Raw genomic sequence first — 14,596 nt, forward strand, 5'->3', positions numbered from 1 at the left:
TGTATTTTGGGTAAGATATGTACAGATATATTTAATACAGTAAAGGCGAGTGGACACAGGCGTTCTTTGGACCGCGCCGTTTATTGGCAACTCCTTCACAACAAACATACAGTGGGGAGAACAAGTATTTGATACGCTGCCAATGGGAAAACCTATTGGCAGTGTATCAAATACTTGTTCTCCTCACTGTAAGTATCGTTTAGTGAAAGCACAACAAAAATAATATTCCTATCTCTCCAAAAAAAAAATAATGTTCACAAAAAGAAAAGCACTTCAGTCTATAGTAATGAGGCCCTATTCTTAAACAACAATGCAAAATGAACTGGCATTCCATATCAAAATCGCTATGCAAAATACACGTAAAACTTTGGTCACTCTATTTTTATTATTGTTATTTTTATTCTTATTATTATTATATTAACTCTACTTTTGATTGAAAATTTTACAAATTTTATTAAAACGAAAACATGAAGAGGGGTTTTAATATAAAATTACTATAACTTGTAACTATAACATTTATCGTTTAAGAGCTACAAGTGTTTCTATCCGTGGATCACTTTAACAGAAAAAATGTTAATGCCATTTGTGGATTTATTGTTACAATAAACAAATACAGTACTTATGTACAGTATGTTGTATGTATATATCCGTCGTGTGTCTTATCTTTCCATTCCAACAATAATTTACATAAAAATATGGCATATTTTAGAGATGGTTTGAATTGGGATTAATTGCGATTAATTACGATTAATTAATTTTTAAGCTGTAATTAACTCAATTAAAATTTTTAATCGTTTGACAGCCCTAAAAAATATGTTACATAACATAAGCGAATTAAGTAGTGGTGCTGTGAGATCCAAATTTAATATTTTGTATGACTTCCATGGGCTTGAAGGACTGCATCCATGCGATTCGGCAAGGATTCATACAATTTATTGATGAAGTCATCAGGAACATCAAAGAAAGCAGTCTTGAATGCCTCCCAGAGTTCATCAACATTCTTGGCTTTCGTCTTCCATGCTTCCTCTTTCATCATACCCCAGACATGCTCAATGATGTTCATGTCTGGTAACTGGGCTGGCCAGTCATGGAGGATTGTGATCTTCTTTGCCTTGAGGAACTTTGAGGTAGAAATTGAAGTATGCGATGGAGCACCATTCTGCTGCAGAATTTGTCGCTTTTTATGGTTAAGAATATAATTGAGTGAGGATTGAACAAGTAGTTTTGAGAATTTGAATTCTCATAAGAGAAACGAACCAAAGCAATTGAGGAAAAACTGTAATACCACTGCAATGTGTCTTCCACTGTTAATTTCTTTTTCTAGTTATAATACCAAAATATAGATTAAAGTGTGTCAGTACATCGTATCCTGAATGGAAGGTTGTAATTTGGGCTGCTTTTTATCTAACTGGGTGGGTTTTACAGTGTGATTGGGTGGGAAACTATCTTTCCGATCTGGCAACCCTCATAGTATCATGAAAAGCTGCAAAAACCACATCATATCAAGCACCCTAAGAAAGAACATCGATGGGAGATGTGTTTCAACAAACTCACTGACCGAGGTTCTCCCGACAGCAACCAGATCCACATTGAGCTCGAAGTGTGGAAAGCTCTCTCTCTAGCATCTCCACCCTGGTGGCGAGCTGCTGGATCGTGACACTTGCCGGACAACCGCACGCCGCTTTTGGAATGTTGATACGGTGAGTGAACGTTACCTGGAAAAGTGAACAGTGTTGTCATTTTTTTCATTACAGTACAGTAATTTTTATGTAATACATTTGGCAAACATACTTGACTGTCTGCATCCAGTGTCTGTTCGGTGTATTCCGTGGGCCCAACTGGGTCTAGTGGTCCTTCTACTGAGGCTCGGGACCCAAGCTCACCACGCTGACCTTAAAAAATGAGAGAATTTTTTCCCCTTCTCTTTCTCTCTCTCTGTAATGTACACTAGTCATTTTCAAACTCAAGTATAGAAGTGGTAGCTTGAGGGCCCGAAAAATAATTTGCAATTATGTAATTTAGACACATACTTGCATATGGGAACCAGAGCACCAATAAAATAAAATGAATGACTCCGAAGCTTTAGCTGATTAAAACCTCTAATACGATTGTGATGTATCATATCACGTGAATATGTTATTACATTTTAGTACAACATTTTATGCCAGCAATAAAAGATTGAGCACATCTATGGGGATTTTTTTCCCAAGTCAAATTTAAATTAAAATACAAATCTAATGAAAAAAAATAAAACAATGTACTTACAATTTTTTTTTCTTGTTTTAAGAAAACATTAAAACATGATTTAGGCAACTATGTAAATATTCTAAAAATGTAGTCCTGTGTTTTAAGAATAAAGGTGTGTTTTCCAGGAAAAAAAGCTTTAATATTAAAAAAATATGTTGTATATGCTGCAATTTTAAAAATAATTTAAAAGTAAGACTTTTTTTCTCTTTTTAAAATTGGATTAAGGAAAAATGACTGAAAAACAAGTTTTTCACACATACAAAAAAATGATACTTGTTCCTGCAAAAATTTAAATTTTCTGTGGAACAAAGGTGGAAATTTCTCTAACTACAACTTCTTTAAAACTTTAAAACACTGTTATACAATGTCATTTTAATTACTAATGCATCTAAGGTTAGGATTATGCTATTTATGCTTAATTGGTTCTGGGATTGTGAAAAGATCCATGGAAATTTTCCTCCCTTGACCCAAAAGGTTTGCAAAACTCTAAACACAAAATCTACATTAACGACATATTTGGCAGTGTTCCAAAGGGGTCATTGTTCAATATCAAACCATAAATAAACATTCTTTGAAATCAAATTTCTGCTCTTTGAGTTGGCATGCAAATAACCAGCTGCCCTTGTGGTGACATGCAGTTCAAGAATAGGCCATGAACTTAAATACCCTGATCACTATGTGTGAATAAAAGCGGACCCCCCCCCCCGCCCCCCCCCCAATACACAAAAAAAAAAAAATCAATGGGAAAACCTCACCATCATCTGGGGCGGGTGGTGCCAAAGTGTCAAGGTCAACTGAGCATAGAGATTCCACGGGTACGTTGATGTTGTAGACGTGGTTGAAAACCAAAGGTTGCTCCTGCATTGTCTGGTTGACTGAGGAGGGAGCACCATCTGGGATCTGTCTCTTTACTCGACTTGTCCGAACCAGCTGTTTATCCCCGGAGGGAGCAGCAGAAGAAGCATCCTATGGAAGAAGACCAGTTTGTAATTGTTTTATTACATGCATCCATCAGTTTTCCACACCGCTTATCCTGGTCAGTGAAGCAGAGCAAAGAGAACACTACATCTTGGACTGGTAGCCAATCACTCACATAATACAGTGTGTCTCTCATAGTCACATTCAGACTCCCACCAAGTGTGAAATTTAGTCATACAGTTAATCAGACAAGTGAACCGCTACGCACTGTCTTTTCCAGTGTTTCCTAACATTTATTGAATCAAGGCGCGTATTTTACCTTAGAAAAACATCACAAAAATATGCTGCGTGGAATATACTGAAAAAACGGATTTTCCTTTTTTTACTTAAAAATTTACTTTGAAGTTAGTCCATACATTTTCAGTATAGCTGCAAATTCTTGGAAATACAATTATTTTATAACTTTAATAAATTATTTCAAAAAATAGTAATATAGATCAGTACTTCTTAATTATTTTCTGTAACAGCCCCCTCAGAAAGACGTTAAAGTTTTCCACTGCAAATAGTATAATTTGTCTAGAAAATTATTATTATTATCATAAGTACACCTCTACATAACATTGTGTATGTTTTAGTATTAAAAAAAAAGTAAGATTAAGTTACAGTAACTATCAAGATTGTTTTGTTCGTAACAGAAAAGACTCAAAGAGCATCAATTTGCCTGAATTTACACCGTTTTCCTGCACTTCAGTAAATCTACCGCAAAAAAATACATGTGATTCATGTTATTCAAGCAAATTGTTCTTTTTCGTGATTATTGGGATCAATAAGTGACGCGCTGAGCTGGGTCAGTGGTTTTGATCTTGGGGCCAGTGGCTAATTTCCCTTATTGTCTACCCCTGATGTTGGCTCTCCGCCTACCACCTTGATTTACCCTTCGGTAAGTTTTAGTGATCCCCATCGACCTGCTGTCGAGGACCCTGTTTGTTATCTCTCATTTTCGCTATCACATATACAGTGGGGCAAATAAGTATTTAGTCAACCACTAATTGTACAAGTTCTCCCACTTGAAAATATTAGAGAGGCCTGCAATTGTCAATATGGGTAAACATCTACCATGAGAGACAATGTGGAAAAAAAAAAACAGAAAATCACATTGTTTGATTTTTAAAGAATTTAATTGCAAATCATGGTGGAAAATAAGTATTTAGTCAATACCAAAAGTTCATCTCAATACATTGTTATGTACCCTTTGTTGGCAATAACGGAGGCCAAACGTTTTCTGTAACTCTTCACTAGCTTTTCACACACTTTTGCTGGTATTTTGGCCCATTCCTCCATGCAGATCTCCTCTAGAGCAGTGATGTTTTGGGGCTGTCGTTGGGCAACACGGACTTTCAACTCACTCCACAGATTTTCTATGGGTTTGAGATCTGGAGAATGGTTAGGCCACTCCAGGACCTTGAAATGCTTCTTACGAATCCACTCCTTTGTTGCCCTGGCTGTGTGTTTGGGATCATTGTCATGCTGAAAGACCCAGCCACGTTTCATCTTCAATGCCCTTGCTGATGGAAGGAGATTTTCACTTAAAATCTCTCCATACATGGCCCCATTCATTCTTTCATTTACAAAGATCAGTCATTCGGGTCCCTTTGCAGAAAAACAGCCCCAAAGCATCATGTTTCCACCCCCATGCTTCACAGTGGGAATGGTGTTCTTCGGATGTTATTCAGTATTATTTTTCCTCCAAAATCGAGAACCTGTGTTTCTACCAAAAGTTATATTTTGGTTTCATCTGACCATAACACATTCTCCCAGTCCTCTTCTGGATCATCCAAATGCTCCCTAGCGAACCACAGACCGGCCTGGGCGTGTACTGGCTTCAGCAGGGCGACACGTCTCGCAGTGCAGGATTTGAGTCCCTTTGTTACTGTGGTCCCAGCTCTCTGTAGGTCATTCACTAGGTCCCCCTGTGTGATTCTGGGATTTTTGCTCACCGTTCTTGTTATCATTTTGACGCCACGGGGTGAGATCTTGCATGGAGCCCCAGATCGAGCAAGATTATCAGTGGTGTTGTATGTCTTTCATTTTCCAATAATTGTTCCCACAGTTGATTTCTTTACACCAAGCGTTTTACCTATAGCATATTCAGTCGTCCCAGCCTGGTGCAGGTCTACAATTTTGTCTCTGGTGTCCTTCAACAGCTCTTTGGTCTTGGCCATAGTGGAGTTTGGAGTGTGACTGACTGAGTTTGTGGACAGGTGTCTTTTATACCGATAATGAGTTAAAACAGGTGTCATTAATACAGTTAACGAGTGGAGCCTCGTTAGACCTCGTTAGAAGAAGTTAGACCTCCTTGACAGCCAGAAATCTTGCTTGTTTGTAGGTGACCAAATACTTATTTTCCACTCTAATTTGAAAATAAATTCTTTAAAAATCAAACAATTTGATTTTCAGTTTTTTCCCCCCATATTCTGTCTCTCATGGTTGAGGTTTATCCATGCTGACAATTACAGTCATCTCTAATCTTGTCAACTAGGTGGTTGACTAAATACTTATTTGCCCCACTGTATTTTTGTATTCAATAAACCTTTTGAACGCATCACTTGTTTTCCGCATTCGCGGTCCAACCTTGGTTTTCCGCATTTGCGGACTGTAACAAAGGAACCACGTAAATCAGCATGAGAAACAACAGTTTGAGCGGACCAATCACAGTCCATTTGCTTCATGTTACCACGCGTTGCCGTGACACGTAGTCAGGATTTTTTGGAGGTACATGTCAGGCTACGGTGTAGGATCGTAGATGGGGCCTGCGTTGATGGCGTAGGTCTTCCATCACCGCTACGCATAAGCATAAATCAGCCTTAAGGCGTAGCTACAGCGTAGCTACGGTGTAGATACGGCGTCGCCCCGACACAGAAGCATAGCGTTTAAAATTTACGGGTTACCAGAGCCTGGTTGAGGTGATGGGACAGCGAGCGCTGCAAAGTTTCCCTTATTTTCAAATCCAAAACTTTACATGTATCCTATTGTTATCTAAGTAAAATTAGCTATTTTGGCCCTCCGATGATCTCTCTTGGTAATTACACAGCAGTCTAGAATACTGTCCAATATAGAGTATCCCGCAAGTACTGCGCACATCATATTTTCTTTTTGATTAAGGCAGAATTCAGTCAGATGTGAGGTCATTAGTATTTGACAGCTTGAGCTTTGCAGCTTTTAAAAGCATATTGAATTATTGCTTTGCCCATGGCTAGCTAATTTACAGCGGAGCTGTGATACAAAATTTTCAAATCTTTTTTATTCAGACATCCATTCCCTGTACTTCTTTCTTTAGCTCCAGATTGCGGGCGTGCTGGAGCCAAAAGAGGTGCACCCTGGGCTGTACGCCACCCAATCACAAGAACGTGTTATATTGGCGAATTCATTAAATAAAATCATGTGATAATAAGAACACAGTATACAGTGATATTGGAAGGAATATATTACCTGTAGAGCTAGAAAGAGAGCAAAAGCTAGAATCCAGCGTTGTGTTGGCACAGTTGCCACATGGTGCTTCAGGGCTAGATGCATGCTGGGAACACACTACTCCAATCCAATCCACTCCACTTGCACCTGTGGAGGAACGAGTGGAACACAGGGATTTGAAACAGTGAAAAAGTATATAACGGGAAAAGAGTGAAGCAGAATATCAATAAAACCACATTTCACGGTAAATAAAACCAAAGGTTTTGCTTTATGAATCGGATACAAGTCAAGCCTGTCATGAAAGAAGGATTATTTCTGTTGTACTACCATAGCTTGATGACACTGTGTAACTATGGCTTCAATAACTTTGCTGCATTTGTGTGTGAAGGGAGTCCCAGAGTCATCTTCGGTAAATGGAAAGTAAATACCTTTGATCAGATGTGGAATAATTGGCTTCGACAGGAGGGCAGAAAAAGAATCAACTCTTTCGAGGATTAAAGCGCCAGCTAAGAACCTCCGAACGTATTTCTCTGTGCAATAACGGACATTTGATCTCTCCACACTGGAGGAATACAGAAGTGTTGCACAGAGAGCTGATAGAGGGATTTCAGGAGAGACGTGGTTTTGAGCGATGCCGCTGTAATCCTCTCTCCATAGAGTGGGGAAATGAGAGAGGAGAGAAGAGGAGAGGAGGGGAACATGCAAGAATAAAAGATGCACACGGTGGATAGTGTTGCGGCATAGCAGACCACAAGGAGTGGAGTCAAAACAATGCATAGTGTTTTTTTGTTTGTTTTACTATGAGCAAATTGCAATATTAAAGGGATACTAAAATGAATTTTTAGCATCATAACCCATTTTTAAAATGTTGGAGAGCCTGCCCTACACAATGATGAGGAATATATATGGCATACATGCGCCTCTTGCTCTTATTTAATATTCTTAAAATGACCAACAAAGACAATCTTAAGTGTCAAGTGTCATCATGGATTGAATTAAACTTGTATGTCAAGGTACCATTGTGTTCAAAAAAGAAATAGAAGCTAGATTCTGCTCACGACGTTGCAGTTGCAAACTCTTTACGTGGCTCTAATGGATGTTGGAAGCAAGTAAAGAAGGACAAAATTATGTTGTCATTAATTAATAAAAGCAGTACTCTTCTGCCCTTGTTCTCTGCGTAATGATATTCAAATATATATTTTTTTTCTTAAGGCAGTTTATATTGAACTAGGAAATGCAATTCCTGGAGAAATTGCGATGGTAGCTTTGCTGTGGTAGGTAAACACCAAAGACACTTCCTTCCTCTTGATCAATGTTGTCACAGATTACTTGAAAAAGTACATTATAATTGCTGATTACTGATTACGCCTCAAAAAAGTAATGTAGTTACTTTACTGATTACTTTAATATCAAAGTAACTAAGTTACTTTAAAAGTAATTTATCGGTTACTTTTTCTCCTTTTGCTGCCTCAACATAAGAATGACAACAGAAAAATGTCATCGCATGTGCTTGACTTTCCGATAACTGAATTTAAAGGGGAAGGTCAGGATTTTTCACATCAGGTTTAATGTTCGAGTTAGCAGGGGTTTATTTGGTCGATGGAGTTGATTTCAAACACCATTGACTCGCTGGCTTAGCCACTCCGAAGCCCCTGAAACTAACAAATTACTGACAAACAGCATGGAATTTGTTGAAATCAACTCCAACGACTAATTAAACCCTGCTAGCTTGACTATTAAGCCTATGTCAAAAATTCAGAGTTTCGGGTTAGGGGTTAGTGTAAACAGCATATCAATGCCAATATAAAACAATGCAAATTGACTGCACAATAATTAACAACACACGAATGAATTGCACAGTGCAATAAACACAGAGGTCGGGGCGGGCGCGGATGCCGTACACACACGCGGTCAACTTGGCCACAAAACATGCCGGTAACTAAGCACTTTACACTCAATCGGACTTACAACACATCCCAAAGATGCTAAACGAAAACGTCACGTCACGGCATGAATGTGCAACAAGAATGTGATGTAAAAAATGGTCGCCAACTTCACGAGGACGAGCGGGAGCGACGACTACCAGCCGTTGCAACGGCAAAGCTACGAAACAGCCGCGCATGTACCGGCTCCAACCTATCGCTGGAACCCTCTAGAATGAAGAAAAAATACGTTCATTCACGGACGCACAGAGATCAACATTCCCTCACACATCTCAACAGATGGTTGCACTCGGCTCGAATGTGCACCCGCGCTGGCACACGTCAGTCCTAAAACACTTATCGCGTGCAAATCGAGACCAAAACAGGGAGAACTACAGTATGAGTGGTTACTATGGACACGAACACGTAGCATTTTCTATTCCAAATGCTCTTCGTACATGACTACAATACTCTTAATTCTACATACATTATGAGGCAATAACAAAATACTAATACACAGACACTAAGGAAACTAACTTTAATCAGATTACTGGTTTGGAAAAATGAAAGCGTTAGATTACTCGTTACTGAAATAAAGTAATCAGATCACAGTAATGCGTGATAGCGACAACAGCGCTCTTGATATTGATTCACTTCCTGTTGATTTGGGGGCGTTTTGGGGTCACTTCCTGTTCATATGAGGTCACTTCCAGTTGATTTTGTGGCATTTCGTGGTTACTTCCTTACAGAAGCGCAGAGCTGCCAGTGTTAGTGAAACGTTTCTACCTGAGCTTAACGTATAGCCAGCTCATTTTAACGTATCAGCAACTCGTTTCAACCAACCTTGTTTTAACGTATTGACATCTAGTTTTAATGTATTGATTGCCTCATTTCAACATAGTGCCAACCTCGTTTTGACGTATTGGCAAACTTGGCAAACTCGTTTCGATGTATTGGCAAACTCGTTTCAACGACTAGTTAGTGGCAAAGGCTAAAATGCTAAAACCATTATATTTTCCCCATAGTTCCTCAGGGTTTAGGCATGCGCATTGGTACTCAGCAGGTTCAGAAAAATGTTGTATTCGAGGATGGTGGGAAGACGGACTTTTCCCAGTCGCATGGTACCAGTTGCGACCTCAAAGCGTTCCAAGCGGATGTAAAAAACAAAGATGGTTGATTGCGACACGTTTTTTTTTTTTATTTTGACCTCCAACAAACCTCATTTCTCGTAAGCGATCAAATAGTGTCTAGTGTAGACTTACATCCTTGCTGAAAGTCAATATGATAAATAGCTACAAATTCTTTAAGCCAATTCACTGTATGAGAAAAAAATAAATGGCATTTCAAAGAAACTTAAAATTTAACTTCATTATTGCGTCATCAATATGTTGTCTTGAGCGTCAGATTGAAGCAACTCGTGGAGTCAGCGCACTTTTTTTTTCCTGACTTGGCGACTATGTTCTAGTGGCGTTTCAATGATATTTTTCCTGATCGGAGGTTGGAAAACTCCAACATACCACCTTCCTCGAATGCAGCATGCTTATGTTAACGTGATAGAGAGGCGCTTCCGTAGCTAGGTACAACTGTGCATGCCCAAACCCTGAGAAACTATGGGAAAAGAAATTATTTCTAGCATTTAGCCTTCACCACTCTTGGGTCTAAAACACCTTCTTCAATTTAGCTGTTGACCCAGAGCGAGGTGACAAAAGCAGGACACAAGGAGGCAGGAGTCAGAGAGTAGACTTTTACCAACTGCAGTTTGGGGAGAGGTCTGAGATCGGGCAACGTGACTAAGAGCGTCTCATCAAAGTCTCTCTCAGAGCTCCCCGCGCTGCTGACTTTTATCGAGGGCTTGTTGCTGGGCAGAATATAGTTACAACACTGTTGTCCACCGTGGCAGTTTCGATCGGCCAAGTTCCTTATTCTAGTCATTGATTAAATTAACAGTCACACTCATTGATTAAATTAACAGTCACACTCTTGAGCGAGCAAGATAACTTTGTTTTGAACACACATTTGCACTCAAAGTAGCTTGGTGGAAAAGTACTGAGACGTTGTGTGATGAATCAACATATGTGTGTGTATCTATTTATCAGCAGAATGTGAGCAATTGCCGGTAATAAAAATGTAAGCACATGATTATGGGCTAAAACGGTATTCTTCATAATAGCTTGGGAGAGCGCGTATAACAGCTGTGGGAGAGCAAACTTGTATAACCCGCAGAGTATAATGGTCATGCAATCAAGTATATCTTACAACCACTAACTAGTCGTTCAAACAAGTTTGCCAATACGTTATAACAAGAAAGCTCTGTTAGAAATGTTTCACTAACACTGGCAGCTCTGCGCTTTCGTACTTCCTTCTGCATTTTTCGGGCTACTCTTAAGTTGATCGCCTCTCTTCATCTAATATGACCAGTTCAAGTGACATTGGCTCAATGTTATATCATATATACTGCATGTTGTAAAATATTTGACTACCTTTGTGTATGTATGTATTTCTTCACATTCAGCGAAAAACCTGAAAACCACAAACTACAAATGTGTGATATATTCTACAAAATATTTTATAAAATTAAATTAAAATTGAAAACACTAGACGTTGAACAAAATGGTGTTGAAACCCTGTTTTGAATTGATGCATTATCACTTCAATTAGTAGTTAGAAAATCAATTCTGAATGAATGGAAATGAAACGTAAGCATTAGACTAAACCGTATTTTGAAAGCTACACATTGCAAAGGAGTCGTGCTATCAAAAACATGTATAACGTGTTATTCAGAGCAGCAATTAAAGGAAATAAAATTATGTCCTTTTTATGACCACAACGACAAAAGGGAGAAATGTGTCACATAGCTAGTTTTGCCTTGAGGCAAAGTCCATGCCTATGTTTTCTATATATAGAGCAATACATTAGTGCAATCTCACAGTTTTACACTTCCAGGGATACACGTTCAATATCACAAGGTTGTATTGAGTCTGAGGGTCAGAGTTCAAAGCATGGTAATGCCCAGAAGCGCTTTCCATGGCCAAGGGATTTTTTTCTCTCCCAAAGAGGCTCAATTAACGATGGCTTCCCTCGTTCGAAGCAGAGAAATTTTTACATCCTCCTGGCTTCATTTATTCTCCAGGACAGATGCACTTACAGTAGATGCAGCCGACACAAACCCAAGAGAGCTGCCGCTTCAAAAGCGCACACGCACACTCGGAAGCAGAGTCACGTATCAAGTGTTTCTCTCTTGTCATTGTAATAATCATCCTGCCTGCCTTGATGGTAATTAGAAATGTCAGCAAGCAGCCTCTCAATCGTGCACTCACAGCTAAAACGTGTAGGCAGAAACATAAACCCCCGCATGTGGGAATGAAATGTGGGATTTGATGGCTCTGAAGCATCTGACGGATTTTGAGTGTTCAACCTCAGAAATTAATAAGAACACATTTAAATAAATACATGCTTAATATAAAAGTACTTCAATACTAAGAGTCCATATTAACTCATGTACAGTGGGGCAAATAAGTATTTAGTCAACCACCAATTGTGCAAGTTCTCCTACTTGAAAAGATTAGATAGGCCTGTAATTGTCAACATGTGTAAACCTCAACCATGAGAGACAGAATGTGGGGAAAAAAAAGATAATCACATTGTTTGATTTTTAAAGAATTTATTGCAAATCATGGTGGAAAATAAGTATTTGGTAAATACCAAAAGTTCATCTCAATACTTTGTTATGTACGCTTTGTTGGCAATAATGGAGGCCAAACGTTTTCTGTAACTCTTCACTCTTCGCTTGGTGTAAAGAAATCAACTGTGGGAGCAATTATTAGAAAATGGAAGACATACTAAACCAGTGATAATCTCCCTTGATCTGGGGCTCCGTACAAGATCTCACCCCGTGGCGTCAAAATGATAACAAGAACGGTGAGCAAAAATCCCAGAACCACACGGGGGGACCTAGTGAATGACCTACAGAGAGCTGGGACCACAGTAACAAAGGCTACTATCAGTAACACAATGCGCCACCAGGGACTCAAATCCTGCACTGCCAGACGTGTCCCCCTGCTGAAGTCAGTACACATCCAGGCCCGTCTGCGGTTCGCTAGAGAGCATTTGGATGATCCAGAAGAGGACTGGGAGAATGTGTTATGGTCAGATGAAACCAAAATAGAACTTTTTGTTAGAAACACAGGTTCTCCTGTTTGGAGGAAAAAGAATACTGAATTGCATCCGAAGAACACCATACCCACTGTGAAGCATGGGGGTGGAAACATCATGCTTTGGGGCTTTCTTTCTGCAAAGGGACCAGGACAACTGATCTGTGTAAAGGAAAGAATGAATGGGCCATGTATTGAGAGATTTTGAGTGAAAATCTCCTTCCATCAGCAAGGGCATTGAAGATGAGACGTGGCTGGGTCTTTTAGCATGACAATGATCCCGAACACACTGCCAGGGCAAGAAAGGAGTGGCTTCGTTGGAAGCATTTCAAGGTCCTGGAGTGGCCTAGCCAGTCTCCAGATCTCAACGCCATAGAAAATCTGTGGAGAGAGTTCAAAGTCCGTGTTGCCCAACGACAGCCCCATAACATCACTGCTCTAGAGGAGATCTGCATGGAGGAATGGGCCAAAATACCAGCAACAGTGTGTGAAAAGCTTGTGAAGAGTTACAGAAAACGTTTGCCCTCTGTTATTGCCAACAAAGGGTACATAACAAAGTATTGAGATGAAATTTTGTAATTGACAAAATACTTATTATACACCATGATTTGCAAATAAATTCTTTAAGGCCTACATTTCTTACGAATATAAACCTAATTAATTGATACGCTAAATAATCAATGCAAAATGCATCTGTAATGATTTATACTAACTTTCATATGTATTGGTTCAGGTGATATACCGTTAGATTCAAACCTTTGTTTTCAAAAACCGTTAAAAAAAAAAAAAAAATTATTAGTTTAATGCGATGCTAACGCTGTTGCAGGTCGGACTTTCAGTAGCAAAATTAAAGCTGAATCCCCACCTCCACAACATTGACGTCTTATGACATTACTTACAGTGGTTGCTGCTGGCCGGAAAAAAAAAAAAAAAACAAAAAAAAAAAAACTAATATGCCTCCTCTTCAAAGGGGAGGAGGGGGCGGCATGTTCTCGACGTGCTGAATTTCTATTGGGGCTGTGAGTGCATGTGTGTGTGTGTTGGGGGGACAAGTCATCAGTGGAAAGAGAAAAGGGGTAAATGTAAGCCTGAACATGATCAAAATCATTCATTGAATAATGGAAGGGTGAATTCTATTCTAACATGATATTGGAAGAAGCCCTAAATTACCTATATTACTGAAGTCATTATAGAATGCAAGTAAGGTTGGTTAAAAGTTAGTGGGGACAATGTGAACATCCTGAAAAGTTGGTAGTGTTATGTCCGCACCCTCCCTATGCAAACCTACACCCTTAATGAATGAATGAATGAATGAATGAATGAATATAAGAAAACAGTTTGTGCTCCCCATGAAACCTTGACACGGTTACTGCTCTTTTGACCTTCCTTGATAAAATGAATGTGATTCCTTTTATAATAACCAACATGATGCTGCAACCGGGAGCATTACCGACATAAATCTTGGTCTCTTCTGACCAAAGCACACGGTCCCAGTTGAAGTTGTTGTTCGAGTTCAAGTTCAAGTGAAGTTGTTGAAGTTGTTGAAGTTATAGTTGTGTGTATTTTTGTGTGATACCAAGATTGAGCTTTTTGGCAACAAACACTCAAAGTGGGTCTGGCGTGCCACGAAAGATGTGAATGCTGAAAAGCACCTCATACCCACTGTGAAGTATGGGGGTGGGTCAGTGATGCTGTGGGGCTGTTTCGCTTCCAAAGGCCCTGGGAACCTTGTTAGGGTGCATGGCATCATGAATGCTTTGAAATACCAGGAAATTTTAAATCAAAATGTGTTGCCCTCTGCCCGAAAGCTGAAGATGGGTCGTCACTGGGTCTTTCAGCAAGACAATGACCCTAAACATATGGCCAAATCTACACAGAAATGGTTCACCA

At 39.4% G+C, this 14,596-nt stretch overlaps 1 protein-coding gene across 3 annotated transcripts in view; it reads right to left on the reverse strand.

Moving 5' to 3' along the window:
* Window positions 1–14,596, reverse strand: part of tnr (tenascin R (restrictin, janusin)) — a 404,554-nt gene that overhangs the window by 171,059 nt on the left and 218,899 nt on the right. For all 3 annotated transcript variants that reach the window (XM_057857035.1, XM_057857036.1, XM_057857034.1), the window contains exons 4-7: window positions 6,655–6,780; window positions 3,003–3,213; window positions 1,792–1,892; window positions 1,559–1,715 (exon numbers count right to left, since the gene is read on the reverse strand). In XM_057857035.1, the coding sequence (XP_057713018.1) occupies window positions 1,559–1,715; window positions 1,792–1,892; window positions 3,003–3,213; window positions 6,655–6,738 (553 nt within the window). In that variant the 5' untranslated portion in view covers window positions 6,739–6,780. The remainder of the gene's footprint in view (window positions 1–1,558; window positions 1,716–1,791; window positions 1,893–3,002; window positions 3,214–6,654; window positions 6,781–14,596) is intronic.

This window comes from Corythoichthys intestinalis, chromosome 14 (assembly GCF_030265065.1).
Source record: "Corythoichthys intestinalis isolate RoL2023-P3 chromosome 14, ASM3026506v1, whole genome shotgun sequence".
Taxonomy (NCBI): domain Eukaryota; kingdom Metazoa; phylum Chordata; class Actinopteri; order Syngnathiformes; family Syngnathidae; genus Corythoichthys; species Corythoichthys intestinalis.